Source organism: Balearica regulorum, chromosome 2 (genome assembly GCF_011004875.1).
Source record: "Balearica regulorum gibbericeps isolate bBalReg1 chromosome 2, bBalReg1.pri, whole genome shotgun sequence".
Classification (NCBI taxonomy): Eukaryota; Metazoa; Chordata; class Aves; order Gruiformes; family Gruidae; genus Balearica; species Balearica regulorum.
Window position 1 is genome coordinate 166,988,799 of NC_046185.1, and position 27,157 is coordinate 167,015,955.

At 63.6% G+C, this 27,157-nt stretch overlaps 2 protein-coding genes across 2 annotated transcripts in view; one reads left to right on the plus strand and one right to left on the minus strand.

The window, feature by feature from the left end:
* Positions 1 to 454, minus strand: part of CCDC12 (coiled-coil domain containing 12) — a 40,273-nt gene extending 39,819 nt beyond the window's left edge. The window contains exon 1 of the mRNA XM_075746881.1: positions 297 to 454. Within this exon, the coding sequence (XP_075602996.1) occupies positions 297 to 422 (126 nt within the window). The 5' untranslated portion in view covers positions 423 to 454. The remainder of the gene's footprint in view (positions 1 to 296) is intronic.
* A 512-nt stretch (positions 455 to 966) lies between these two features.
* Positions 967 to 26,474, plus strand: NBEAL2 (neurobeachin like 2). Its single transcript, XM_075746882.1, has 55 exons — positions 967 to 1,056; positions 5,883 to 5,971; positions 6,171 to 6,335; positions 7,165 to 7,246; positions 7,364 to 7,485; positions 7,600 to 7,682; positions 8,374 to 8,459; positions 8,974 to 9,259; positions 9,332 to 9,438; positions 9,659 to 9,742; positions 9,846 to 9,929; positions 10,063 to 10,161; positions 10,803 to 11,374; positions 11,462 to 11,594; positions 11,691 to 11,810; positions 11,890 to 12,220; positions 12,320 to 12,402; positions 12,490 to 12,582; positions 13,029 to 13,200; positions 13,746 to 13,879; positions 13,976 to 14,135; positions 14,211 to 14,313; positions 14,852 to 15,005; positions 15,148 to 15,306; positions 15,397 to 15,556; positions 15,736 to 15,821; positions 16,140 to 16,808; positions 16,887 to 17,065; positions 17,151 to 17,310; positions 18,638 to 18,775; positions 18,867 to 19,172; positions 19,356 to 19,505; positions 20,319 to 20,476; positions 20,558 to 20,682; positions 20,880 to 21,000; positions 21,086 to 21,243; positions 21,459 to 21,592; positions 21,685 to 21,792; positions 22,005 to 22,100; positions 22,181 to 22,305; positions 22,388 to 22,528; positions 22,612 to 22,742; positions 22,837 to 22,946; positions 23,056 to 23,173; positions 23,243 to 23,340; positions 23,424 to 23,540; positions 23,631 to 23,720; positions 23,839 to 23,948; positions 24,040 to 24,212; positions 24,480 to 24,574; positions 24,670 to 24,786; positions 24,863 to 25,024; positions 25,107 to 25,255; positions 25,376 to 25,511; positions 26,261 to 26,474. Exons 1-55 carry the CDS (start codon positions 1,006 to 1,008, stop codon positions 26,363 to 26,365), a joined length of 8,277 nt encoding a protein of 2,758 aa, XP_075602997.1. The 5' UTR covers positions 967 to 1,005; the 3' UTR covers positions 26,366 to 26,474.
* Positions 26,475 to 27,157: the final 683 nt, after the last annotated feature.

The window sequence follows — 27,157 nt, forward strand, 5'->3', positions numbered from 1 at the left end:
AACTGCAGGCCCACTCCAGGCCCTCCGCCCCCCCACACATCCCCAAGCCCACCCCAGACCCTCTGACCCCCCCACTCCAGCATCCCCAGGCCCACCCCAGACCCTCTCCCCAAAACCCCAAGCCCACCTCAGACCCTCTCTGCCCCCCCACATCCCCAGGCCCACTCCAGGCCCTCTGTGACCCTCCACCACCATTTTCAGGCCCACCTCAGACCCTCTGTCCCGCTCCCCACCCAGGCCCACTCCAGACCCTCATACCCCTCAACCGCCCACCCCAAACACCTCACGCCGCCGACCTGAAGCGTACGCTGCCGCAGAGCCCTCAGCCTCTCCCGCCGCCGCCGCGCCGCCTCCTCCAGCCTCCCCAAAGCCGGACCCGCCGCCACCTCCTCCGTCTCCACCCCACCACCGGGCGCCGCCATCTTCCTCCCTCTCCCCACACTCCGTACAACCCCCAGCGCGCATGCGCAACAGGTGCAACCCACCGAGCACCGAGCGAATCGATAGGCAAACCGGGGTGGGGGGAGACGCTAAACCCGGGGGGGCGGGGGGGGCACGACCAAAAAAAAAAAAAACAAAAATCAATTTAAAAACATTTTAAAAAGGGAAAATAACCATAAATCATCCTCCTCTGCCCGGCTAGGCTTATTCCCCCGCCCTCCCAGGGCGCGCAGGGTTCAGCTGACTTAATTGGGGGGGCAATAATTTGGGGGGGGGGGGGGAGAATTTTACCTTCCCCACCCCCCCTTTTACCTCCCCCGCCCCCCCCCGCAGCCCTCCGGGCTGCGGGGTGGGGGGGGGAGGTAAAAGGGGGGGGGGGGAAGGGAGCAGCAGGTACCCGGTACCGGCGGGGGGGGGGGCGGTGACAGGGGGGTGCCCCCCCCCGTACCTGGGGGAGGGCCCGGCAATGGCGGGGGGGGGGGGGGGGCGGAGCTGCCCGCCGTGCCGTGCCGTGCCGTACCGTACCGTACCGTACCGTGCCGTACCGAGCCGTGCCGGCCCGGCATGGCTTCCCGGGAGCGGCTCTACGAGCTTTGGATGCTCTACTTCGCCAAGGTGAGGGCGGCACCGGAGATTCCCCCCCCCCCCCCCCGCCCCCGGTGTTGCTTTTTATTTTTGGAGGGGGGCACAGCACCCCTTTCCCCCCATCCCCGCCGCTGCCTGCGTTCCCCCTTTCCTGCGTGGGGGGGGGGATGAGCCCTGCCCGCACCCCCCCTGCCTGTACCTCCTGCCTGGGGGGGATTCCACATTTGGGGGGGGGGGGGCACCGTGTCGGGTGGGTGTCGTGTGTCGTGTGTCCCCCCCCCCCCCCCCCGCACCCCACTACGCGACACACACACACACACCCCCCCTCCCTCCGTGGGGGGTGACACCGCATCCCCCCTGCACCCCACTGCTGCATCGCGGGGTCCGCGATCCCCCGTGTCCCCCTCCGGACCCCCCCCCCCCGCCCCCCCCCCCCCCCCCGTGTTTCTCTCGCCACCCTCCGTGGGTCACCGCACGCCCCCCAACCCGTGGGGCACCCCCCTCCCGCCGCATCCCGCACCCCACCCGGGGGGACAGGGGGGGGTCCGCACCCCCTTATACCCACTCGGGAGAGTTGGGGGGTGGGGGAGGGATCCGCGCCCCCCCCCCCCCCCCCGGGTCCCTGCGCCCCCACCCGGCAGCAGGTGCGGCCGCGGTGACATTGGGGGGGGGGGGGGGACACACGGACAGGGGGGGTGACCTTCTCGGGGGGACCCCCCAGCCCCCCCCCCCCGCGTTGTGTTTCCCTCCCCTGGAGCAGCTCTGGCCGGGGGGGGGGGCAGCCGGTAGTCGGGGAGCTGGGGGGTCCCCCCGAGCAGGACACCCCCCCCCACCCCACCCCGGAGTCCCTGGCGCTTCGTTTTCTCCTTAATTGTCCCCAAGTTGGGGGGGGGGACAGGACACGACCCTGGAGAAGAGGAGACACCCCCACCCCCCCCCATGTCACCCCAGGCTCCTGCACCCACGGGTCAGGGTGACCAGCCAGGGTTTTGGGGTGAAGGGACCCCATTTGGGCCCCCAGACCCCACCAAGGGGGGGGGAACGCACCACCCTGGTCCCAGCTGGGCATGGGGACAGCCGTCACCTCTGTCCCCCCCCCGTCCAACCCCGCGACACCCACCCCCCCGGGACCCACCGGCTCTTCTGCACCCCAAAACAAACCACCCTGCACCCCCCTTCGCTCAGCACCGGGAAAAGGGGTCGGAGCATCCTCGGGGTCCCCTCGGCCACGGAGGCGGCCGCCCCCCCCCCCCGGATCGGCGGGATTGGGGTTACCGGGAGCACGGGGATGGGTGCGGGTGGGATAACCCCCCAAAATCCCGCGGCGGGACGCGGGGGAGTGGAACGGCTTCGCGAGGGCCTCGTGCCGCGCCGTCGCGGCGTTCACGCTGACGCGGGGACGCGCGCCGCGCCGTCGTTGGGCGCGCGCGGCGGTGAGGGCCGCGTGCCCCGCCGGCGGGGTCTGCGTGCTGGGACAGGGGACGCGTGCCGCGGCGGCGGGCGTGCACGGTCACACGGGGACGTGCGCCGCTCCGTCGGGCGCTCGCGCGAGGGCAGGTGCCGCGCCATCGGGGCGAGCGTGCTGGAACGGGGGACGCGTGCCACGCTGGTTTGTGCGCGCGGTCTGTACGGGGGACGTGTGTCGCGTCACGGGGACGTGCGTGACGCGCACGGTCGTACGGGGACGCGTGCCACGCCGTCAGGGTGTGCGTGGCCCTATGGGGACGCCCGCCGTGCTGTCGGGCGTGCAAGCTCGCACGAGGATGCGTGCGTCGCCGTCAGGGTGCGCACACGTGGACGCGTCCCATGCCGTCGGCGTGTGCGCGCTCCTTTGGGGACGCGTTCTGCGCCACCGGCTGCGCGTCCCGCTTGGGGACACCAGTGCCACGCCGTCGGGGTGCGCCCGTGCGCCGACGGGGCGTCCGTGCCACCTCCGAGAGGTACCTGGGTGTCACCTCCCCGGCCGGGCCACGCTGCCAAACCGCGCTGGCCTTCAGCCGCGGTGATGTCCTTCCACCATCCCGCTGCCGGGTGGGCGATGTCACCGGTCCGAGCGTCACCTCGCCGGCAACGTCCCCTGCCACAGCCCCCCTGCCCAGGTGGTGACATCTGCCGAGGGCCGCGCGCCGCCAGCCGACGCGTTACCTGTCGCGGCTTTAGAAGAGGGCGCAGCTCACGTCACCGCGCCGCCGGTGCTGGCGGGGGGACAGGGATGTCCCCAGGGGTGTCCCCCCGGGTGGCCGCGGGACGGTGCCGGCCACGTTGTCCCGCACCAGCCCGGGGGGTGACAGAGAGTGTTGGGGACCCCGCTGGGATCCCGCCGCCGCCGGGCCCCTCGGTGTCACCCCAAGGGGCTCAACGGCAAGGAGGTGACAACCCGGCGGCTTCGCCACCGTCACTTTTGGGGGGCGGGTGGGGGTCCCGTGCTTTTGGCGGCGCCAGCGAGGGACGGAGGTGCCGGCGCAACGTTCCCAGGCGGCACCGCGCCGGCTGAGCCCAGAAGCCACCCAACAGGCTCCGCCGGCCGGCAACCGGCTGGGACGGGCACCAGCGGGGGCGGCCGCCGGCACCGGCCCGATGAGCACCGCGCCGGCATGGGACGTCGGCACCGGGTGGGTGCAAAGGGGGGGGGGGGAACGGCGGGGCGGGAAGGCCGCTGAGAACCGGCGAACTCGGCGCGCTCTGGCGTCGGGCGCGCGAAGGTGGCGGCAGCAGCGTTTGGGGCTCGCGGGGTTGGGGCACCACCCGGTATCTCGTGGGGTCTGGAACCAGCCGGGCCGGAGCTGCGGGCCGTGCGCTGGCTCCGGCGGACGTCGATCGCCCCGTCGCGACCTCGATCGCGTTCTCGGGACGCACGGGGCTGGGGACAACCGACGACACCCCGATAGACACCCCGAAACGGTGCCGGGTGGCCAGGCGCGGGGGGGGGGGGGAGGAAGCGCCGTTGGGGCGGCGAGTGACTTGGCATTTCCTGATGCTCTGTGTCAGGGGTTGGGTTTTTGGGGGGGGGGGGGGGGGTGGTTTTTTTTGGTGGTTTTTGGTTGGGTTTGGTTGTTTTTTTTTCGGGCGCTTTGCTCTTGTGCAAAACGAGGCGGCGGCGAGAGAAGTGCGGGGGGGGGAACGTCAAATAACAACATTCCCTCCCTCCCCCCCCCCCCCCCGCCGGCCCCCCAAAACACACACACACCTCATCCCGGCCCGGCTGCGCAGGGGTCATGGAGGGCCACGGGCACCCCACCGGGCAGGTATGGGGGGGCCAGGGGACGGGGGGTACGTGGGGGACCCCCAACTCGCCCCACCGGATGCTGGCGCTTACGGTTGAGCGGTACCCGGTAGTAAAGGGGGGGGGGGGGGGCGGGTTTTGGGGGGGAACGGGTGACGCAGGCGACGCGCCGGCTCGGATGGGGGTGTCGGGGGGCTGGGGGGGGGAGTTTGGGGGGGGGGGATGCTGCTGGGGGGAGCGTGCGACCCCTCGGGGTCCCCCCCCGCCATGGTGGTGCTGTGGGTGCCCGGGGAGGCATCGGGCCCGCCCCCCCCCCGCCGTGTTCCTGGGGAGCGGGATGTCCCCAAGGGGGACGGTCCCTGCCTGGGCTGGGGGCACCCCAGGGTGCTGCATGGGGGTGCACGGGGACGTGGGGCACCCCGGGGTGCTGCATGGGGATGTGCAGGACATGGGTGACCCCCGGGTGCTGCATGGGGGTGCACGGGGATGTGGGGCACCCCGGGGTGCTGCATGGGGGTGCACGGGGACGTGGGGCACCCCAGGGTGCTGCATGGGGATACACAGGGACGTGGGGCACCCCGGGGTGCTGCATGGGGGTGTGCAGGACATGGGTGACCCCAGGGTGCTGCACGGGGGTGCTCAGGACACAGGTCCCCCCAAGGTGCTGCATGGGGGTGTGCAGGGCCACGGGTGACGCCGGGGTGCTGCACGGGGGCGCGCGGGGACGTGGGGCACCCCGGGGTGCTGCACTGGGGTGCTCAGGGACACGGGTGCCCCCAAGGTGCGGTGGGTGGGGGGTGCCCAGCCCCGGGGCGCGGTGGGTGAATCACGCTGTTGCACACGCCGTTGCACAACTGCCGGGCTGGGGGGGTTGTGACAGGCGGTGCCGGCTGCCCGAGCTGATTGGCTGGCAGCTGCCTGTAGGGGCAGGCGCTCTAGGTGCCGATTGGTCGGCAGGTCCAGGGGCGAGGTACTCTGTGCAAGCGATTGGCCAGCAGTTGTGTTTAAGGGCTGGCAGCTCTGGCTGTTGATTGGCTGGTGGTTGTCTATAACGGCAGGTGCGCTGGCCGCTGATTGGTCAGCGGCTTTACAGGTTATGTGGCTCTGGACGCGGATTGGTCAGGAAGTCCACGGGTTGTGCTGATTGGTCAGGAAGTCCACAGGTTGTGCTGCTCTTGGTGCTGATTGGGCAGCGGCTCCACGGGTTTTGCTGCTCTGAGTGCTGATTGGTCAGTATCTCCACAGGTTGCGCTGCTCTGTGTGCTGATTGGCCAATATCTCCACAGGTTTACATTGCTCTGTGTGCTGATTGGCCAGTATCTCGACAGGCTGCGCTGCTCTGTGTGCTGATTGGCCAGCAGGTCCACAGGTTGCACTGCTCTGTGTGCTGATTGGCCAGTGTCTCCACAGGTTGCACTGCTCTGTGTGCTGATTGGCCAGTAGTTCCACAGGTTGCACTGCTCTGTGTGCTGATTGGTCAGCTCACACCCCCGCTGCCAATTGACCAGCGGCTCCTGGGGGGGGGGGGGGAGAAACTTGCCCCCTCTGGCTGCTGATTGGCTGATACCTCCGGAGCGGTGGTCACGGTGGGATCTGATTGGCCAGCAGCTCCATCCCCCCCTTGCCCTTGCAGAAGGACCTCTCCTACCTGCAGCAGTGGCTGGAAGCCTTCGTCATGAACTTCGAGAAGATCATCGCCCTGCCCTCGCTGGAGCCCAGGAGGTGAGGAGCACCCCGGCACCCTCGGGTGCCACCCCGCGGGGTGCAGGGGCTGACACCCACAGCTAAATTTGGGGGTTGTCGCGGCGGGAGCTCATCCGCTCGCCGTGGTTTTTAAACCATCCGGTCTGAAGCTTGGGGAAGGGGAGGGGAGGGGAGGGGGTCACATCCTGCCAACCCTGGTTGTCTCCCCGCACCGCAGGCCGGAGGAGTCGCTGTCGGAGATCCCGGTGCTGCCGCGGGAGGTGCTGCAGGTGCTGAGCCAGCGGCTGGGGCAGTGCGTGGCCCAGGTCCCGCGGGAGGAGGGTGGGGGGGGCAGCCTGGGGCAGGCGCTGCTCCTCCTCAAGTTCTTCATCATCATCTCCAGGTGGGTGACACCCCCACACACCCCCCCCCCACCACCACCCATGGGTGCTCCTGGGTTTGGTCCTCCCGGCGTCGCAGGATCGGGCCCAAGCGCAGCCCGGCTCTGCCCCCCCGCCCCGTCGGGTGCTGGGAGGGGGGGCCACTGAGGGGACCCCCCCATCTCTAGGTCCCAGCTCCCCCCCCCCCAACAATTCGTCGCTGAAGGGACCAAACCGGTATCGCCCCGGTCCCGAACCGCCGCGGTGCCTTCCTGGGCGTGCGTGCCCCCCACCTCTGCCCCCCCCCCCCCCCCAAACCAGAGCGTCCCCCACCCTCCAGCGCGGCATCGCCCCCCCGTGAAGTGCCGCATCCCCCCAAAACGCAGCATCCCCCCCCACTGAGGCGCAGCATCCCTCCCCAAAAGCACATTCCCCCCCCCCGCCAAGTGCGACATCCCCCCCAAAAAAGCGCATCGTTGCCCCCCCCCGAAGTGCATCACGTCACCCCAAACCACAGCATTTACCCCCCCAAACACAGCGTACCCCCATGAAGTGCATCATTGTCGTCCCCCCCCAAAACTGCATCCCCCCCCCTCCTTGTCCCTGCCACCCGTCGTAGGCCGATCCCTGGCAGCAGCGTCCCCACGGAGCCGCCACCTCCGTGTCCCCGGGGAGGGGGGGACACCCCCCCCCCCCCTTCCCCAGCCACTCTTGGGGTTCAGCTGAGGCCGTACCCCACCTCGCGCCGGCTGCTGCGTTATCCCCCCCCCCCCCCAGGTGCATAAACCCCCCCATGATACACTAACCGCCCCCCCCGATGTGTTCCTCCCCCCCCCCAAAAAATCCTCGCAGGAACCTGGAGAACATCCAAGCGGACAAAACCTCCGGCTTCATCCCGGAGGTGCTGAAGCTGCTGCGGATCTGCACGAGCAAAGTGAGCCCCAATTTTGGGAACCGGGGCGGGGGGGCTCAGCCAGAGGAGGATTATTTTTGGGGGGTGGGGGGGGTGGGGAGAAGGAGCAGGGTTAATCCCGCTCCGATTTTCCGGCAGCTGAAGAGTATCCAGGCGGATGAGCGGAGCGGGATGCAGCTGGAGAGCGGGATGCTCTACGCCCTGCATCTCTGCGAGTGCCTCTTCGACCCCTACCAGACCTGGCGACGGCAGCTGAGCGGGTGAGCGGACACCCACCACCCCCCCCTCCCCCTCCCCACTGCACCCCAAAACCCTCCACCCCCCCTCGTACATCCCCCCCCCCCCCCACCCCACCCTCACCCCTCTCTTTCCAGGGAAATCATCAGCGCGAAGGAGAAGAGTAAATACAAGTTCACCCCGGCCCCTTTGCCCCCCGAATTCGGCGCCTTCTTCCAAGGTAAAACTGGGGGGGGGGGGGACGGACCCCAGACCCCGACACCCCCACCCCCCCCACCCTCCTCACCCCGTCATCGCCCGCTGCGGGATCAGGGGACGCGTAAAGGGTCGGTACAGGATCCGTAGGTACGTAGAGCATCCGGGTAGAGGGATGCTGAGATTGGAGACGGGATCCAGGAGCACGTAGAGAATCCGTGGGGTGGGGGGCGTATATGATTTGAGGGTACGTATAGGATCCTATACCTGCCCCCCCCCCCCCCCCCGGGCAGGTATAGGATCCTATAGCGACCTGGGAAGCGTGCAAAAATCAATGCAAAGGGGATTTTTTTGAATTTTTTTTTTTTTCCGGGAAAGCCCCCCCCCCCCAAAAAAAAAAAAAAAACCCCTTTCCGAGGCAAAAGGCGTTACAAAAAAAAATCACCTAAAACTCCCAACCGCCTGTAAATCCCCAAACTTGAACCCTAATTTTGAGCAAAACCTCATTTATTTAGAGGGGGGGAGGGGAAATAATAATAATAACCCACCGACCAGAGCTGCAAAAAATTTGAGCGTCCTCGTCTCCGTCATCGGCAGGGTCCAGCGCCCGCCACGGGGTGGATTTGGGTAGAAAAGGGATTTTTTTTCCCTTTTTTTTTTTTTTTTTTCCCCCTGCTTACTCCCCAAAGTAAATCTTTCCCTCTTCATCCTCACAGAGAGTTTCCAAACCGGAACGCAGCTCCCCGAAACACTCCAAATTCGACTTATCCATCTTTTTGGGGCCATCCTCTCCGGATCCAAGGTAGTGTTGGAAAGGGGATCAGAGGGGACTTGGGATTGTCGTCCAAATGATAAACCCCAAATCTTTCTTTATTCCGAGCGAGATAAACCCTGGAATTAAACCGTTTAAATTTTCAAAAGCCTTTAAAAATCGTATTTAAAATTCCGGCCCAAAATTCAGTTGGTTTTAACCTTAAAAAATAAAATAAAATAATTAAATTAAAGAAGGGGTTGAGCTGAAGCTGCTGGTTCAGCACTGGGATGGCAGATGAGAACTTCTTGGCTGAATAAATTTGAACAGAAATAGATTGTAATTAACCCGATGCTTAAAAAAAAAAAAATCAGGATTTAATTAATAGCACTGAAATTTGCTTTAAATTAATTTGCACGCGCCCAGGAGCTGGGGGGGGACGGACACGGGTAAAACCTGCAACGCTGGAGGCGTCGGGCTCGGCGTTAATAGCTTAAATGAAGGATTTTTATATCGCGATAGGCGACATGAAAGCCTGTCTCTTCCTCCCCCGTCATCCCGACAGCCCAACGCGCTGCGGGCCATCACGCCGGTGGCGGTGGAGGTGCTGCTGGGGGTGCTGCGGCGGGGAGGCGGGGGGACGTCCCCTGTCCCCGCGTTGCTGGAGCTGGCGTTACGCGGCGTGGTGGCCGTGGTCCACGTGCTGCACGGCAGCAGTCCCGGCGCCGGCCCCGTGCCGTTGCGCGTCCTCCTGGATGGTTACTTCAGGGTGCTCAATTCCGACCTGCCCGTCGCTTCCTTGGCGCCGGAAGCGGCCGGCGGCCTCGTCGCTCTCCGCGTCCTCATGCTGGGTAGGTGGATGGGGACGGGGATGGGGATTGGGGACGTGGGATGGGTGCTGAGCCATCTCCGCCTCGCCGTAGATGCCATCCCGGCCATGCTGAACTGTGAGGACCGGCCGGTCCTCCAAGCCGTCTTTCTCAGCAACAACTGCTTCGAGCACATCATCCGCCTCCTCCAAAACAGCAAGGTACCAGGGTGGCCACGTTGGTGTCCTCTCTTGATGACACCAGGGTTGGGCACCTTCATCTCCACCCTCACCCTTCCTGGCTCTAAGCAATGCTGGGATGGGGTGGCCGCGCTGCAGCAGCATCCCCGGGGTGGGGACACTCCATAACCTTCTTCCCTCTTCCCCCCGCCCCGTACCGGGTGCTTCTCATCGGGGCTGACGCCCACCCCGTGTCCCACAGCTCTACCTCAGCAACTCGCGGGAGGCGAGTGAAGCCCGGAACGAGGTCCCCGTGCAGCCGCCAGACGGGGATGGGCTCCAGCAGGTATCGTGTGGGGCCACCCCATAACCAAGTGGGGCCCCCCCATAACCAAACCACCAGTGTCCCCCCAACCCCATGGCTCAGCAGACTCACCATGTCTCCGCAGGTCTTCAACAGCCGCTCTGACGCCATCGCAGTCCATGCCATCCGAGTGCTTACCGCCATCATGAGCAACTCTCCCTCGGCCAAGGTGGGGGACCAGGGTGGGGGAGACACCCCAAAAATGGCTGGGTTTGGGGGTTTTCACGCTGCGAGGTGGGCTGGGGTGAAAGCAGCACGTGGTGGGGCTCGGTACAGGGTCCCACGTGCCCGGGTGCTTGCAGGAGGTGTTCAAGGAGCGCATTGGCTATGCCCACCTCTACGAGGTCTTGAGGAGTCAAGGCCAACCCACCCAACGCCTGCTCCAGGAGCTCCTCAACATGGTGAGCATGCCCGCTTCTCCACGCTGAGCAAAGCCCTCAGTGCTGGTGGTTCGTGGTGGAACTCAGCCCCCGGCAGCCCCATTCCTCAACCCTCAGTCCTCTCCACCCTGCTAGTTTCCCATCGGCTCCCTCCCGAGGGATCTTGGGGCCATCTTTAGCTTGGAGTCATGCTCAGCTTTGGGGAGATGTGAGCCCTTTCTGATTTGGTGCTTGTCCTGGTGCGGCTGGATGTGCCAACATCTCCAAAATGCTTGATGCACAGGGTCTCCAAGGCACTTGATACCTGGGGATCTCTGACGTGCTTCATGCGCGGGAGTTTCCAAAATGCTTGATGCATGGTGGTCTCCAGGGCGGTTGATACACAGCGGGCTCTGAAATGCTTGATGCATGGGAGTCTCCAAAATCCTTGATGCACAAGGGCCACCAAAATGCTTGATGCATGGGGGTTCTCCAAGGCACTCGATGCATGGGGGTTCTCCAAGGCCCTTGATGCTCCAGGATCTCTGGTAGACTTGATGCACGGGAGTCTCCAAAGCACTTGATGCACAGAGTCTCTGCCACCAGCCTGGGGTGACCAGGGGGAGGATCTGTCCCTCTCCCCAGCATCAGGGCTACACCGACCGGCTCTTGTGTTTCGGCAGGCAGTGGAAGGCGACCACAGCTCCTTCCCGGTGCGCCCCATCCGTAACGAGCAACCCCTGCTCATCCTGCTGGCCTGGCTGCCGGCGTTGGTGTGCCGGGAGCTGCAGGTCTTCCTCTCAGACCAGCTGCGGCGGCTCTGCGAAGCCTCCCTGCCCAGCCGCCTCACCTGCGTCAAGGCCGGCATGGTGGGCTGCCTGCTGGGTGCCCTGGCCACCGAGCCGGCGCTGCCGGCTGCCTGCTCTGAAAATTTACTGGAGCTGCTGCGGGCGTTGGGCAGCCTCTCCATCCGCCCCGGGGAGCTGCGGCAGCTGCTGCGGCTGCTGCGGCACGAGCGGGGTCGGGGACCGCATCCCTACGTGGCGCCCGTCATCCGGGCGCTCTCGGGGATGGCGCGGGCCGAGGGACCCCCCCGGGCACTGCAGTGCTTCGATCTGACGCCCGGTATGGCGGGGATCATGGTGCCCGCCGTCCAGAAGTGGCCCGGAGGTGCCTTCGCCTTCCACGCCTGGTTGTGCCTGAGCGAGGAGGAGCCCGAGCCACCGGTGAGGCCGAAGAGGAGGCAGCTCTACAGGTGATGCTCGATGGAGGGACCATGGGGGCTGAGGTGAGGATGAGGAAGGGCAGCAGCATCATCCCCGCCGTGCTTCTCATCCACCAGCTTCTTCACGGCTGGCGGGACGGGCTTTGAGGCATTTTTCACCGCTGGCGGTGTGTTGGTGGTGGCCGTCTGCACCAAGAAGGACTACATGACGGTGGCATTGCCGGAGTTTGCCTTCAACGACTCGGCTTGGGTGAGCATCACCCCCATCCCCGTTCCCATCCCCGTCCCCATCGGGGGGGACAATGAGGACACCAGGATGCCTGACACCCCCTCTCCATCCCCCCAGCATTGCGTTGACATTGTCCACGTGGCTGGACGTCGGCCCTTCGGCCAGAACATCGTCAGCATCTACACCGATGGACACCTGCGGAAGACGGCGCAGCTCCGCTTCCCCTCCCTCCATGAGGTGGGGGACCCGACCCCACGCCTGGTTGGACCCCTCCCCATGGCATGGGGCTGGGGGCTGAGCACCTTCTCCCTTCCAGTCCTTCACCTCCTGCTGCATTGGCTCTGCGGGCCACCGGACCACCACCACCACTGCCACCACCACCAGCCACCCACCAGCATCCCACGGGCCGGAGCTGGTCTTCACCCAGCGCCCTGCTCTCGGCCGCTCCCAGTCTGTCCCCGCCGCCCTCGGCCCCCACGCCTGGACCCCCACTCAGCCCCCCACCGAGGGGGTGGTGGCCACCACGGCAGCTGGCAGCCAGGACACCGAGTGGGGCAGTCCCACCTCCCTGGAGGGTCACCTGGGCTCCGTGGCCATCTTCTGCGAGGCTCTGCAGCAAGCTCAGGTCAAGGCGCTCTTCTGCGCAGGTGTGTCGGAGTGAGACGTGGGGGACGTCTGCGGCGGTGCTGGTGGCAACCAGGGTCTCCCCCACCATGCCTCAGCTCATCCCAATGCTCTTCCCCCAGGGCCAAATGTCACATCACCTTTTACGCTGGAAGGTGATTTGGTGGAGCTCAGCAGCAAGCTCTTGCTGTACTACACTCCACAGGTGAGGAAAGCCAACGCCCTGGTGGACCCTCTGCCATAGGTGACATCTCCAGGAGCATGAAGATGCTCCCATGGTGCTCTCTTCTAGGCTTGCAGGAACAACATCTGCCTGGACCTCTCTCCCAGCCACAGCTTGGATGGGAGGCTGACAGGGCACAAGGTGGTCAACTGGGACATCAAGGTACGCTAGGCACAGGGTGGTCCATCCTGGCCCATCTACCCCGTGGCATGGAGGCAGCTGGGCCCCTCCTTGGGTACAGGGCCAGGACAGGACCCCCATGGGGCGTTGGATGGCCATGGTGGTTCCCCTGGTCCCTACAGGGACTCTGCTACGTGATATTGGGTCCACCAAGGACCTGTCTGCCCCATAGGTCCTCAGTGTCCAGGGTGGCCACCATGGGTGGCCGTTGCAGGGGAACGGGTGCTTTCTGGGGACCTGTTTTAGGTTGGTGCTGTAGGATGGGTCTGGGCACACCACAGTCTTTGCTAGCCGCAGGGCTGGGCTCTTCCTGGCTTGGGTTGAAGCCGTGAGCAGGCAGGATGGACCCTGGGTGCATGTACAACCTCCTCCTCTGCGCTGCCCTCACCACACAGCACCCAGCAAAGCCTCTCGCCTCCCTCCGGTAGGACGTGGTCAACTGCGTGGGTGGCATGGGCGTGCTGCTGCCCCTGCTCGACCAAGTGGTGTCCAAGAAGGAGGAGCCCGAGGATGAGCAGGAGACCAACAACCTGGTGGGGCCAGAGCTGACGTCCTCCAGGAATGCCCAGGGCATGCTCATCCCGTTGGGCAAGTCCTCAGGTGAGGACCTCAGGGGATGTGGAGTGGGAGCCATCCTGCTCGGGTGGCTGGGGGTAACCTCGCTGCCTGTACCGGGCTGGTGTCTACCACGGGCCGGAGAAGTCTTGCCTGGGGCACCAAGAGTTACAGGGAAATGGAGAAACCGGAGAAACCGTTGACGTCTTTTAATGTTGTTATGACCCAATTAGTCATAAACAAGCAGTTCTGGGAAGATGAGGGTAGCTTCAGCCTGCTTACATCTGGCTTGCCTTTGTGTGGAGTCTCTGGTGTCTTGTAGTAGGGCTGGGTTCATGAAGGAGCCTTCTCCTGCATAGGTGAAACGAGCTTTCTTTCGATACCCAGCTGCTTATTTCCGAGAAGCTCAGAGCAGCGGAGTTTTTCACTGGCTTAAATTTGGGGAAATAGGGGAAAAGTTTGCAGAGAAAAGTTGACGGTGGGGTCTCCAGGATGCCCTTTGCAGGCAGATGCAGGCAGCGCTGTAGGAAGGTGTTTGGGTGGGCACCCGGCTCACGGCTACTGGTGGGGCTCTGCCCTGTGCCTTGCAGAGAGCAGGCTGGAGAGGAACAGCGTGGCCGCCTTCCTGCTGCTGGTGAAGAACTTCATCCAGAACCACCCGGTGAACCAGGAGAGCCTGGTGCAGTGCCACGGGCCGGCCATCATCGGGGCACTGCTGCAGAAGGTGAGAGGGGCTATCAAAGGCTCCATCCCACAGTCCTCAAGGCTGTTCCCCAAGGAGGACGCCAGGGCTGCAAGCCTCCCGTCTCGCCCATGGCAGGTCTCCGGTCCGCTGCTGGACATGAGCACGTTGATGGCCTCGCAGATCCTCATGGAGCAGGTGGCCTCTGAGGGCAGCGGGCTCCTGCTGCACCTCCTCTACCAGCATCTCCTCTTTGACTTCCACATCTGGAGCAACAGCGACTTTGCTGTCCGCTTAGGTGGGAACTGGGGGTACTTGGGGGTGTTCTCCATCCCAACCAACCTCCACGGCCACTCAGACCTTCTCCCTGCAGGTCACATCCAGTATCTGGCCAACGTCGTCAAGGACCACAAGCAGCGCATCCGCAAGAAGTACGGGGTGCAGTACATCCTCGACTCCATCCGGACGTACTACGGGTGAGCTGCGGCTTGTAGCCTGGACCCCTGAATGGTGACGTGGCGCTGGGCTTCACCCCTCAGAGCTGTGGTTTGGGGTAAACGCCCTTTGCTTGGGGCAATATCCCCCCTGTAGGCACCTCATGGGATAAGCTCCCGGTGCAGGAGCGTGGTGGAGGGTTCAGGACCTTCCACTCCCCATAGCCATGTCCCATCCCCAAGTCTCCATCCAGACTTGCAACTGCTCAGCCCCAAAGTCCACCGCCACCAAGAGCATGGTGGTTTCTGCAACGAGCTGATGACTTCTTCTTGGCTGACCCAGTGCATTTCTGCACGCCCGTGGCACTGGGGATGCTCACGCCCTGCGGAGACCCAAATGTGTTGGGTTGACATTTCCCAGTGGGCAGGGTTGACCAGAAGGCATGTCCACACCAGGCTGCCCTGGAGCTCCTCAGGCTCTGTGGTGGGATTTGGGATCGTGCTATCAATGGGTGACAAGGGGCAGGAGGGTGGCTGTTCATGTCCCCAGAGGGAATGCCCATGTATGTCTGTCCATCAGCACCTCCAGGGAGAAGACTACAGCCACCGATGACATCAAGACAGTGCAGACATCCCTCTTCAGTCTGGTGAAGGATTTCTTCTGTAGGAGCTTCTCTGGGGAGGAGATGCACAGCTTGCTGAGCTACCTGGCCGGGGCACAGGACGAGCAGCAGGTATGGCACCCGGCCACCTGGGTCCCCCAACACCTCGGTGTGCCGTGGGCTGGCCCAGCACTTGGCAATGGGTGAGGAGAAGCTGCTGAGGTCCTGGTGGGGCACGTGGAAGGCAGTGGACAACCAGCCCTGTGTCCTGCAGGTCTGTGGGGCGCTGGAGGTGATCCACAGCCTGCTGAAGGGCTCGCCTGCCCAGGAGCAGCTCTTCGCCTTCCTCTTTGAGCCAGGCCACGTGGAGATTCTCTTCTCACTGCTGGTGCAGAAGAAGTTCTCAGATGAAGTGCGGGAGAGGGTCTTCAAGGTAAGGCAGGTCCCCAGCGCCAGCCTCTTGCCATCCCCAGGAGCCGGGGCTTTGCCGCAGCAGGGTGGCCACCCCTCTCTGCCTCTCCAGGTTCTCTACAAGATGCTGAAGTATGAGAAGGTCCCCGAGCGTAGCAAGAACCGCCTGAAGCTGAAGGACATCGGGTATCAGGGACTCATCACCTGCCTTAGCGACGTGCCCGGCTCCATGCTGCTTTTCCGCTGCCTCTCAGAGCAGGTCCTCGGGGCAGGTACCGCGTCCCCTGCCAAAACCAGGCTGGCCTTGGCCACCCATCCCAAACACGTGGCATGGGGTCATCGCTGGTGGCTTCCCATGAGGCTCAGTCGGTCTTGGGACTGGGGGGTCTTTGCTGGCTTTTGGGGACAGAAGGAGGTGTCCCACCACTGTACTGTCTCTCCTTGTCCATAGACCCTCCCAACTACAAGGACCTGGTGGCCGTGGTTTACCTGTCCCACCGGACCGAGCTGACCGTCCGGCTTGATATCTGCCGCAAGGTGAGCAGGACCTTGGGTGCAAGGGGCTGTGACCAAGCGGTCACCCTGGGGCTGAGCTCCCTGGGCACCCAGCCATGCCCAAACGTGGGGACCATGGGGATGGTGGTAACACCTCATGCACAGGCCTGTTGGCACGTGGACATGCCAGCATGGAGGTGGTGCAGCCACAGCACCCTTTGACGGTTATGGGAGGTCCAAGATCTCAGGACCATCGGCAGCCAGCCCGAACATCCTGCCCCTTGGAGGGACCAAACCCCCGAGAGGCGGCCAGGAGCCGGGGCAACATCATCAGGTCTCCCCCCCTGCTTCCTCTCGCAGCTCTTCCACTTGATCTACGCACAGCAGGACATGGTGAAGCAGCTGGCGAGGTTGGCCGGCTGGCAGGACACGCTTACCAAGCTCTACGTCAAGGAGTCCTACGAGTCCCGCCAGCACAGCCTGAGCAACGCGGGCAACGGGAGCTGCCTGGAGCTCCTCCGCCTCTCGGACCCCCCTGTCAAAGAGGGGATCAGCCCACCGCCAGCCGAGCTGCAGGAGCTGGACGTCTTCCTGCCACTGGGCTATGAGGCCTCGGACCAGGAGCTCTCCGAGGGCTTCTCCGACCACTCCATCTCCCCGAGCGGCCGCACCAAGTCCTTCCACTCCTACAACTTCAAGTCTTTCGACTCCTCCGACCGGGCCAGCCGCTCATCCTCCAACCCTGGTGATGGTCCTCCCTTTGATGGTGTCTACCACCCACTCTCACCCTTCTCCACCTCACCCTTCGACCTGGGGCTTGACCTGGCCAGCACCAGCTCCATCGCCACGGCCGAGAGTGGCACGCAGACCCCTGCCAGCGGCCCCGGCACCCCCTCACCCTTGGAGAGCTTCAAGCCCTTCCCGGGGATGCGAGCACGCAAGAGCTCCAGCCTCTCAAACGTCCTGGATGAGAGCAGCTACCAAGATGCTCTGCCCAGTGATAATGTTTCCAACACCAGCAACCCCCAGGTGAGTCCCAAACCATCGTGCCCACCACCCCGGGCTACACTGGACACCAGACCTCTCACCCTTCCTCCCCATTGACAGCAAACACCCGAGGAGGAGCTGTGCAACCTCCTGACCAACATCGTCTTCTCGGTCACCTGGCGCGGGGTGGAGGGCTGGGACGATGCAGCGTGGAGGGAACGTGGGCAGGTCTTCTCCGTCCTCACCAAGCTGGGGACAGCGTGTGAGCTGGTGCGGCCCCCTGATGAGATCAAGCGCAGGTAAGTCCTGCCCAGGTCTGGAGCGAGGTCCAGGGGGTGCACCCCAAGGGAGGACCACCCTACGGAGCCGCCTGCTCTCCCACAGCCTCCTGGAGATGATGCTGGAGTCGGCGTTGACGGACCTGAAGGAGTCAGGGCCATCCGCCCTGCCTGGTCTCACCCACAACGCCCTCAAGCTGCTGCGGCTGCTCCAGGACTTCTTGTTCTCCGAGGGACACAACAACCAGGCCCTGTGGAGCGAGAAGGTGGATGGGCACGAGCAGGGGTTCCTGATCCCAAACCCGAGCTCTGAACCCTAGTGCTAACCCCTGGTGTTAGTCCTAACCCTAAACCCTGCCCCTACCCCTTGAACCTAACCTTAGGCAATAACCTGTGCCTTAATCCTAACCCCTAAACCTAACCCTAACCCCTAAACCTGAGCCCTAGCCCTACACCCCTGCCATAAACCCCAGCTCACCCTAAGCCTTAACCCTAACCCTGCACTCCTGCTGTGAAGCTCAGTCCTGTACCCCAGCCCTAACCCCTAATTCTGTCCTTAACCCCAATCCTACACCCTTACCACAAACCCAAATCAGATACCCTACTCCTACATGCCAAGATCTAACCCTAAACCCTATCCCTAACTCATAGCATGTAAATCTAACCCTAACCCTTGCTGTGAAGTCTAACCCTGATCCTAAACCCTAACCCCTAATCCTAAACCATAACCCTACATCCTTGTCATAACCCCCAACCCTTAACCCTAATCTTAACCCTAACCCTACGCTCTTACTGTAAACTGAAACCCAAACCCTAACCTTAACTCATAACCTGTAATCTAACCGTACTTCCTAAATCCAAATCCAAAACCTTAACCCTACATCCTTGCCGCAAACCTCAACCCTAACCCCAATCCTATACCCTAACCCTTAAGCCTAACCCTACAACCTTACTGTAAACCTAACCCTATACTCTAACCCTATGTGCTAAGATCTAACCCTAAAGCCTGTCCCTAACTCATAACATGTAAATCTAACCCTGATCCTGAACCTTAACCCCTAAACCTAAACTTTAACCCTACACCCTCTCTGTAAACCCAAAACCCTAGCCCTATAACCTAAGCTCTAACCCTAAACCTAAATCATAACCATACCTCCTAAATCCTAATCCTAAACCTTAACCCTACATCTTTGCCATAAACCTCAACCCTTTACCCTAGCCCTAAGCCCAATCCCAACCCTTAACCCTAACCCCACAACCTTCCTGTAAGCCAAAATCCTAAGCCTGTGCCCCAAGCCCTAACCTTAACTTCGAAAGTATAAATCTAACCGTACCTCCTAAATCCTAATCCCAAACCTTAACCCTACATCCTTGCTGCAAACCTCAGCCTATGGTTTAGCCTAACCCTTAAGCCTAACCCTAGACCCTTACCATAAACCCATACCCTAACCCCCGCCCATAACCCAAACCCACATCAAGCAAAGCCGAGGTTGGCTGGGTGATGGGAACAGACCTGGTGGCTTTGTGCCCACCCAGCTGGAGAGGTGGGGGGTCCGTGGCCGGGTGGGGGACTCACTGTGCCCCCCCCCCCAGATCTACGAGGGGGTGAGCAGTCTGCTGGACAAGCTGGGCGTCTGGTACCACCTGGCCAACGGCACCTCCGACCTCAAGGAGATGGCCCAGACGGGTCTACGCATCCTCGTGGGCTACATCATGCTGCAGGACCCCCAGGTGGGTCAACCCTTCCTGGGGCTCGGGGTGAGACCCCAGCCCTTGGGGCAGAGCAGGTGACCCCATCTGATGTCCCACGTCCCCCCTCCAGCTGCACTCGCTGGCGTACGTGAAGCTGCACAGCCTGCTGCAGACCGCCTCGGCCCCCAAAAAGGACGAGGCTTGCTACCTGCTGGGCAAGCTGGAGACCCCACTGCGACGCTCGCTGGATGCCAAGTCGGAGACCTTCTCCTGGTTGGTGCCCATCGTTCGGACGCTCATGGACCAGTGCTACGAGACCCTGCAGCTGCAGCTCTTCCTGCCCTCATTGCCCCCGACCAACGGCAGCCCCACTTTCTATGAGGACTTCCAGCTCTTCTGCACCACCCCGGAATGGAGGGGCTTCATCGAGAAGCACGTGGGTGCTGTGGGGCATGGGGTGGCATCGCTGTTGGGGGAACACCTTCTCAGGTGACCCATGTCACCACTGGGTTGGGACAGCCTGTAGGGGTGACTTCTAGGGTAGGGATGCTCGTGGATGACGGTTGGTGGGTGCCAAGCCGTGCAAACACCTCCCCTCTTGGCCTGGTTCTCTCGGTAGGTGCAGCCCACCATGGCCCAGTTCGAGATGGACACCTTTGCCAAGAGCCACGACCACATGTCCAATTTCTGGAACGCCTGCTATGATGCCATGATGAGCAGCTCCCAGCGGCGGGAGCAGGAGAAGGCAGCCAGCCGCAAGATGTTCCAGGTACTGCTTGCTCCTTCCCACCTGGGACGTCACCCTGGGGATGTGCTCCTCATCCTGAGGACATGCTCCTCACCCCAAGGATGCCATCCAAGGGATGTTCTCCTCACTCTGAGGATGTCATCCTAGGGACATGGTCCTCTCCCTGGGGATATTAATCCTAGGGATGTGCCCCTCATCCCGAGGGTGTCATCCTGGGGACATCCTCCTCACCTTGGGGACATGGTCCTCGGGATGTGCTCTTCATCCCAGGGACATCATCCTGAGGATGTGCTCTTCATCCCAGGGACGTTTTTTCAGGGATGTGTCCTCACCCCGGGGTACGTGGTCCTCACCCCAGGGACGTCATCTGGGGGTCATGGGGATGTGTTCCTCACCCCAAGGATGTCATCCCATGAACATGCTCCTCGCTCTGAGCACGTAATCTTGGGGATGTGTTCCTCACCCTAGGGACGTTAATCCTGGGGATGTGCTCTTCATCCTGGGGAGATCCTCCTCACTCTGGGGACATCATCCTCAGGATGTGCTCCTCTTCCTGGGGACATCATTCTGGGGACATGCTCCTCGTCCCAGGACTGTCATCCTGGGGATGTGCTCATCATCCTGGGGACGTTATCTTGGGGATGTGCTCCTCACCCTGGGAACATGCTCCTCACCCAGGGACATATCCCAAGGATGTGCTTCTTAACCCAAGTACATCACGCTGGGGACGTTCTCCTTGCCCTGGGGACATCACCCCGTGGATATGCTCCTCACCTCAGGGATGTCCCCAAGCCCCAGCCCAGCTATCACTTCACTCTCCCACTCCCTCGGCAGGAGCTGGTGCTGGAGCCGGCGGCGAAGCGCTCCAAGGCGGAAAACATCCGGCACGCCAACGTGCTCAAGCAGGCCAACAACCACCACAGCACCGTGCTGAAGCAATGGCGGTCCCTGTGCCGCCTCCTCACCTCGCCCCGCTCCGCCTGGGCCGACCGGTGAGCACCCGCCTTGGTCCCCAGGCAGGGGGTGGCATGGCTGGGGGTCCCCAGGGTGCCTCACCCCCGCCTGCCCCCCAGGAACCCACCGGAGGTTCGCTGGAAGCTGTCAAGCGCTGAGACCTACTCTCGGATGAGGCTGAAGCTGGTGCCCAACCTGAATTTTGACCAACACTTGGAGGCCAGCGCCCTACGGGACAACCTGGGTGAGGCTGATGGGAGTGGGGCACCCAGGGGTGCCCCCATGCAAGGGGGTGTCACCGTTGGATGCACGTGGTGGGGTTGAGCTGGAAGCTGTCGTGGACCCTGTTGCAGTTGGGGAGTGGGATGGACAACCCTCGTGGGACTCGTCCCCCAGCTGCGGGTGGCTGGGGGGTGTCTGTTGACCCCCTCCTCATTTCAGGAGCTGATCACCTTCACAACCCCGCCGAGTCCCTCCCACTCGCCATGGCCAAGGAGGCCAAGGTGAGCGAGCTAGAGGATGACCAACTGGCTGAGGAGGACCTCCCCGTCCTGGACAACCAGTGAGTGTCCCTGTCCCCTGTCATGGCACTGGCTCGCCCAGGCTGGAGGTGTCACTGGGGTGTCCTCACCCTCGGTGTCACCCAGGGCTGAGCCCAAGGAGCAGAACCAGCGGGAGAAGCTGGTGGTCTCAGAGGACTGCGAGCTCATCACGACGGTGGCTGTCGTCCCCGGACGCCTGGAGGTGACAACCCAGCACGTCTACTTCTACGACGGCAGCAGCGAGAAGGAGGAGACAGAAGGAGGTAACAAAGTGCGCTCCTCAGGGGGAGCAAGGTGGGGTGAGGAACCCCCCCACCCATCCCATCTCCCCCAGAAGCCCATCTCGCCGGGTGCTGGTCATTTTGGGGGTGGGCTTCTCCCAGCCCCCGGGCGACGCTGGCCCCCATCCCTACCTTGGGAATTGGCTTGCGGGTGGACAATGATGCCCATGGGGCTCTGTGCCCCCACATCTCGGCAGGGATCGGCTATGACTTTAAGCGCCCCTTGTCCCACCTGCGTGAGGTCCACCTGCGCCGCTACAACCTGCGCCGCTCCGCGCTCGAGCTCTTCTTCATTGACCAAGCCAACTACTTCCTCAACTTCAAAAAAAAGGTGGTGGCACCCTTTCCTCCCCCAAAACCCCCCCTGGGGCCATGACACTGCCCGGGCTCCAGCCACTCCACGTCCTACCTGTGTCCCCCCAGGTGAGAAACAAGGTGTACTCCTGCATCCTCGGCCTGCGTCCCCCCAACCAGATCTACTTCGGCAGCCGGTCGCCCCAGGAGCTGCTGAAAGCCTCGGGGCTCACCCAGGTACCGCCCCCCCCTTGCCCACCCCCACTCCGTATCTCCTCTTCCCAGGGAGGGTGCCAGAGTGGGATAGGGATGGCCATGGGATGGAGATGACCGCTGTGGGACTAGGCATGGTCTGGGACCAGGGTTGGCCATGGGACGGGCACAGCCATGGGGTGGGGGGGGGTCTGCCCCGTCTCCTGCCCATCTCAGCCATCCTCCCTCCGCTCCAGAAATGGGTCCTGCGGGAGATCTCCAACTTCGAGTACCTCATGCAGCTGAACACGATCGCGGGGCGCACCTACAACGACCTCTCCCAATACCCCGTGGTGAGCCCCGTGTCCCCCCACTGTCCCCCCAGTGAGCCCGTGTCCCCCCCCAGCCTCACCCACCTCCCGCCCCCGCCCAGTTTCCCTGGATCCTGCGGGATTACGTCTCGGAGACCCTCGACCTCACCGACCCAGCCGTGTTTCGGGACCTGTCCAAGCCCATCGGGGTGGCCAACGAGCGGCACGCCCGGGACGTGAAGGAGAAGTGAGTACCCCAAAAACGAGGGACGGGGGATGCAGGGAGTGCCTGCCTGGCCCCCGATGGAACCCCCCCACCTCGCCCCCAGGTACGAGAGCTTCGAGGACCCCACGGGCACTGTGGACAAGTTCCACTATGGCACACACTACTCCAACGCGGCGGGCGTCATGCACTACCTGATCCGCACCGAGCCCTTCACCACCCTCCACATCCAGCTGCAGAGCGGCAGGTGGGCGCCCAGGGGGTGGACCCCGGGGAGGGAACATCACGGCGGGGACGAGCGGGCTCCAACCAGGTGTCCTGTGCCACCAGGTTTGACTGCTCGGACCGGCAGTTCCATTCGGTGCCAGCGGCGTGGCAAGCGCGCATGGAGAACCCCGTGGACGTCAAAGAGCTCATCCCTGAGTTCTTCTACTTCCCCGAGTTCCTGGAGAACCAGAACGGTAAGGAGCACCCATCATCCTCACCGTGGGGACAGCGCCCATGGGAGCACGGCAGGGGTCGGTGTCCATCACCCCCTGCCTGCTCTGCCTGCAGGCTTCGACCTGGGCTGCCTGCAGCTCTCCAACGAGAAGGTGGGCGACGTTGTCCTGCCCCGGTGGGCACGGTCCCGCGAGGACTTCATCTACCAGCACCGCAAAGCTCTGGTGAGATGGTGGAGCTGACCCCAACCTCTTCTCCACTCCCACCCCTGGGGGGTGGTTACAGGGGGTGGTGGGCATTCCTGGCCCACCCTGATGTCCCATCTTTGGACAGGAGTCAGAGTATGTCTCAGCTCATCTCCATGAGTGGATCGACCTCATTTTTGGGTACAAGCAACGAGGCCCGGCCGCCGTGGAGGCCCTCAACGTCTTCTACTACTGCACCTACGAGGGTGAGCCATGGGGCAGGGAGGTGGGGGGGCACCTGCCAGGTGGCCCCCCGTGACCATCCCCATCCCCAGGGGCCGTGGACCTGGATGCCATCGCCGACGAGACACAGAGAAAGGCTCTGGAGGGCATCATCAGCAACTTTGGGCAGACGCCCTGCCAGCTGCTCAAGGTAGCTCATACCCCGTGCGCTCCCCCAAGAATAGCCCCTTTTGGGGGGCTACCCCCCTTCTCATGGGTCCCCTCGCCCCCCAGGAGCCCCATCCTGCCCGGCTGTCGGCGGAGAGTGCTGCCCGGAGGCTGGCCCGCCTCGACACCCGTTCACCCAACGTCTTCGAGAACCTGGACCAGCTCAAGTCCTTCTTTGTGGAGGTGAGGACAACCCCGGGGTGGGGATCTGGCCGGGACTGGGGGGGTTGGTGGTGGCCAGGAGGGTGCCCACCGGTTACTGTCTCCCCACAGGGCATCAGCGATGGGGTGGCCCTGGTGCAAGCTGTGGTCCCCAAGAACCAGGCACACTCCTTCATCACTCAGGGATCGCCTGACATCCTGGTGAGTGTGGGGAAACTGAGGCACGGGTGCGTGCTGCTGACTCGGGGGGACTGGGACTGAACCCCAGGAGGGCTCCAGTGGTGGGAGCTGCATCACCTCCATCTCCATCTCTGCCCAGGTCACCGTGAGTGCCAACGGCTTGTTGGGGACCCACAACTGGTTGCCCTATGACAAGAACATCTCCAACTACTTCAGCTTCACCAAAGACCCCACCGTCTCCAGCGCAAAGTGAGTTGATGAATGGTCCCCGGAGATGGTCCCCGGAGGTGCCACCAGCCCACCCATGGCTCTGCCACCATCCCATGTCCCTCCCCACTAGGACCCAGCGCTTCCTGCAAGGCCCTTTCGCCCCCGGCGCGGACCTCTGCTCCCGCACGCTGGCCGTGTCCCCTGACGGGAAGCTGCTCTTCAGCGGGGGACACTGGGACAACAGCCTCCGCATCACCTCGTTGGCCAAAGGGAAGATCGTTGGGCACATCACCCGGCACATAGGTACGTCCTCTTCCAACGATGAAGATGCCCCGATGAGTTTGTAGGTCCATGGGGGGAGACAGGGGACATGTGAGCGAGCAGGGGACATCTCCCATCGTCTCCCATCTTCTGGGGACAGTCCAGGCTCCATCTCAGAGCTGGGGTGGGGTTAGGGTTAGCAACATCTCCAAAACCCCAAAACACGTCTTGGTGCCATCCCATGGGGTTGGGGTACCAAGCGTGGTGGGACGGGACCAGCAGCTCATGGTGTCCCTCTGGGTGTCACAGACGTTGTCACCTGCCTGGCGCTCGACCTCTGCGGCATCTACCTCATTTCTGGGTCCCGGGACACCACCTGCATGGTGTGGCAGGTCCTACAGCAGGTAGGGGGTTGACCCTTACCCTGTGCTCTGGCCAGGGGGAGCTCGTGGTGGGCGCTGCCACCAGGTCACTGAGGTCCCCGTGTCCCCAACGCCAGGGTGGATTTTCCAGCGGCTTGGCTCCCAAACCCGTCCAGGTCCTGTATGGCCACGATGCCGAGGTGACGTGCGTGGCCATCAGCACTGAGCTGGACATGGCGGTGTCGGGCTCCAAGGTGAGCTGGGGTGGCGGGGTGGGCAACGGGGTGGGCAGTGCCACCATCACCACCACACGTCCCCTTCTTCCCGTAGGATGGCACCATCATCATCCACACCATCCGCCGGGGTCTCTTCATCCGGTCCCTGCGGCCGCCCGGCGAGAGCTCACCACCCGCTGTCCTCTCCTACCTGGCCGTGGGGCCGGAGGGGCAGGTGGTCGCCCAGACCACTGTGGGTCAACGAGCCTGCTTGAAGGTATGGCCAGGTGTCCCTGTGTCCTCCTCCTCATCACCGTCAGCGTGTGTGTGTGTCCCCCCCTCTTTGCTCTGTCTTCCAGGACAGGTTTGCGCTGCACCTCTACTCGGTGAACGGGAAGCACCTCTCCTCCGTCCCGCTGGACGAGGAGGTGACGGCCATGTGCCTGACGGAGGAGTTCGTGGTGCTGGGGACCATGCAGTGCGGGCTGGAGATCCGTGACCTCCAGAGGTGAGGGCTACCACCCACCTTGTCCCACCCCAACCACCCCCCTGGGGTGCCCGAGGAGCTCGAGATGTCCCATCCCACTGCTCGTCTTCTCACATCATCCCACCACTTGTCTTCTCACAGCCTCAGGCCGGCCGTGCCCCCCGTGCCCATGCGGGTGCCCGTCCACAGCGTGTCCGTCACCAAGGAGAAGAGTCATATCTTGGTGGGGTTGGAGGATGGCAAGCTCATCGTGGTGGGGGCTGGACAGCCCGCTGAGGTGAGTGTGGACCCCCAGCCCAGGTGGTGGTGGGGTTGGGGGCAGTCATGCCTCGGTGACCGTTGGGTGCCGCTGGGCTGGGGCCCTCTGCTTGTTCTCCTTGCTCTCCAGAGAAGAGGGGGACAGAGGTGGGGTGAGGTGGGGGCCATATGGGGAAGGGGATACGGGAAAGGGAGGGAATGGGGTTGGAGGTGGAGGTGAAGGTGGAGAAGGGGTTGGAGGTGGAGAAGGAGGTGGAGGTGAAGGTGGAGAAGGGGATGGAGGTGAAGGTGAAGGTGGAGGTGGAGAAGGAGGTGGAGGTGGAGAAGGGGATGGAGGTGAAGGTGGAGAAGGGGATGGAGGTGGAGAAGGGGATGGAGGTGAAGGTGGAGAAGGGGATGGAGGTGGAGAAGGGGATGGTGGCTGGATGGTGATGAGGAAGGGGTTTGGGAAAGGGTTGGGGATGGAGCAGATGGGGATAGGGATTTGGAAGGGGAAGGGGCTGAGTCTGTGTGTGGAGCAAAGGCTGGGGTTTGGAAGGGGTTGGGGGTGATGGATGTTCGGAAGGGGATGGAGATGGAGAAGCAGATGGACAATTGGGAGGCGATGGGGATGGAGAAGGGGGTGAGGATCTGGAAGGGAATGGGGATGGAGAAGAGGATGAGGATGGAGGTGGATAAAGGGCAGGGAGATGCAGAAGGGGATGTGGTTGGGGAAGGGACGGTGGGCGCTCACCCCCACCCCCCCACACCCCCCCACCCGCCCCGCAGGTGCGGCCGGGCCAGTTCCACCGGCGGCTGTGGCGTTCCACGCGGCGCATCTCCCAGGTCTCGGCCGGCGAGACCGAGTACAACCCCGCCGAGGGCAAGTCCTAGGCTGGCACCCAGCACCCACCCAACCCACCCACCCACCCGGGGTGCCACGCGCCCCCCCCGCACAGAGACGGGGGCGGGGGGGGGGACGACACCCCTGCGCCCCGCAAAGCCGGGGGGGGGGGACACGACACGCAGAGCCCCGCGCTGCCCGTCAGCCCATCGCCCGTGGCCTTATGCAGCCCCCGGGGCAGGGGGGGGACACAGAATCACCCCCGCCCCCCCCCCCCCCAATTACAGGGGGACGCACCCCCCTTCCCGCAGAGGGACGGGGGCGAGGAGGAGGCGGGGACCCCTTGCTGGGGACGGGGGGGTGCCACGTTCCCCCCACCACCACCATGCCCGCTGGCCAGGAGCCGGCCGGGGCGGGGGGGGTGGGATGTGTGTGTCCCCCCCCCTTTTTTTTTTTTTTTCTATCCATTTTTAGATCTTTTACAGAAAAAAAAAATTAATAATAATAATATATCTCTGGGAAATAAATGTGTGCAAGGCCCTTGTCTGCCCCGTGCTGGACGGGGGGGGGGACAGCCCCCCACACACACACACACCCCCCCCCCCGTGTGCGTCCCCTCCCCACGTGTTTCGGGGGCCGTTTCTGCCTGTCCTGCATAGCGGGGACCGTGGGGACACACGTGTCACGAGTGCGGGGGGGTCTCAGCAGCCATGCGCCCGTGTGTCATGGCCGTGGCGGGGGGGTGGGGGGGGGGGTCCTTAGCAGCTGCGCACCCACGTGTGACGAGCACGAGGTTCTCAGCAGGCGTATAGTCACGTGTCACGAGCGTGGGGGGTCTCAGC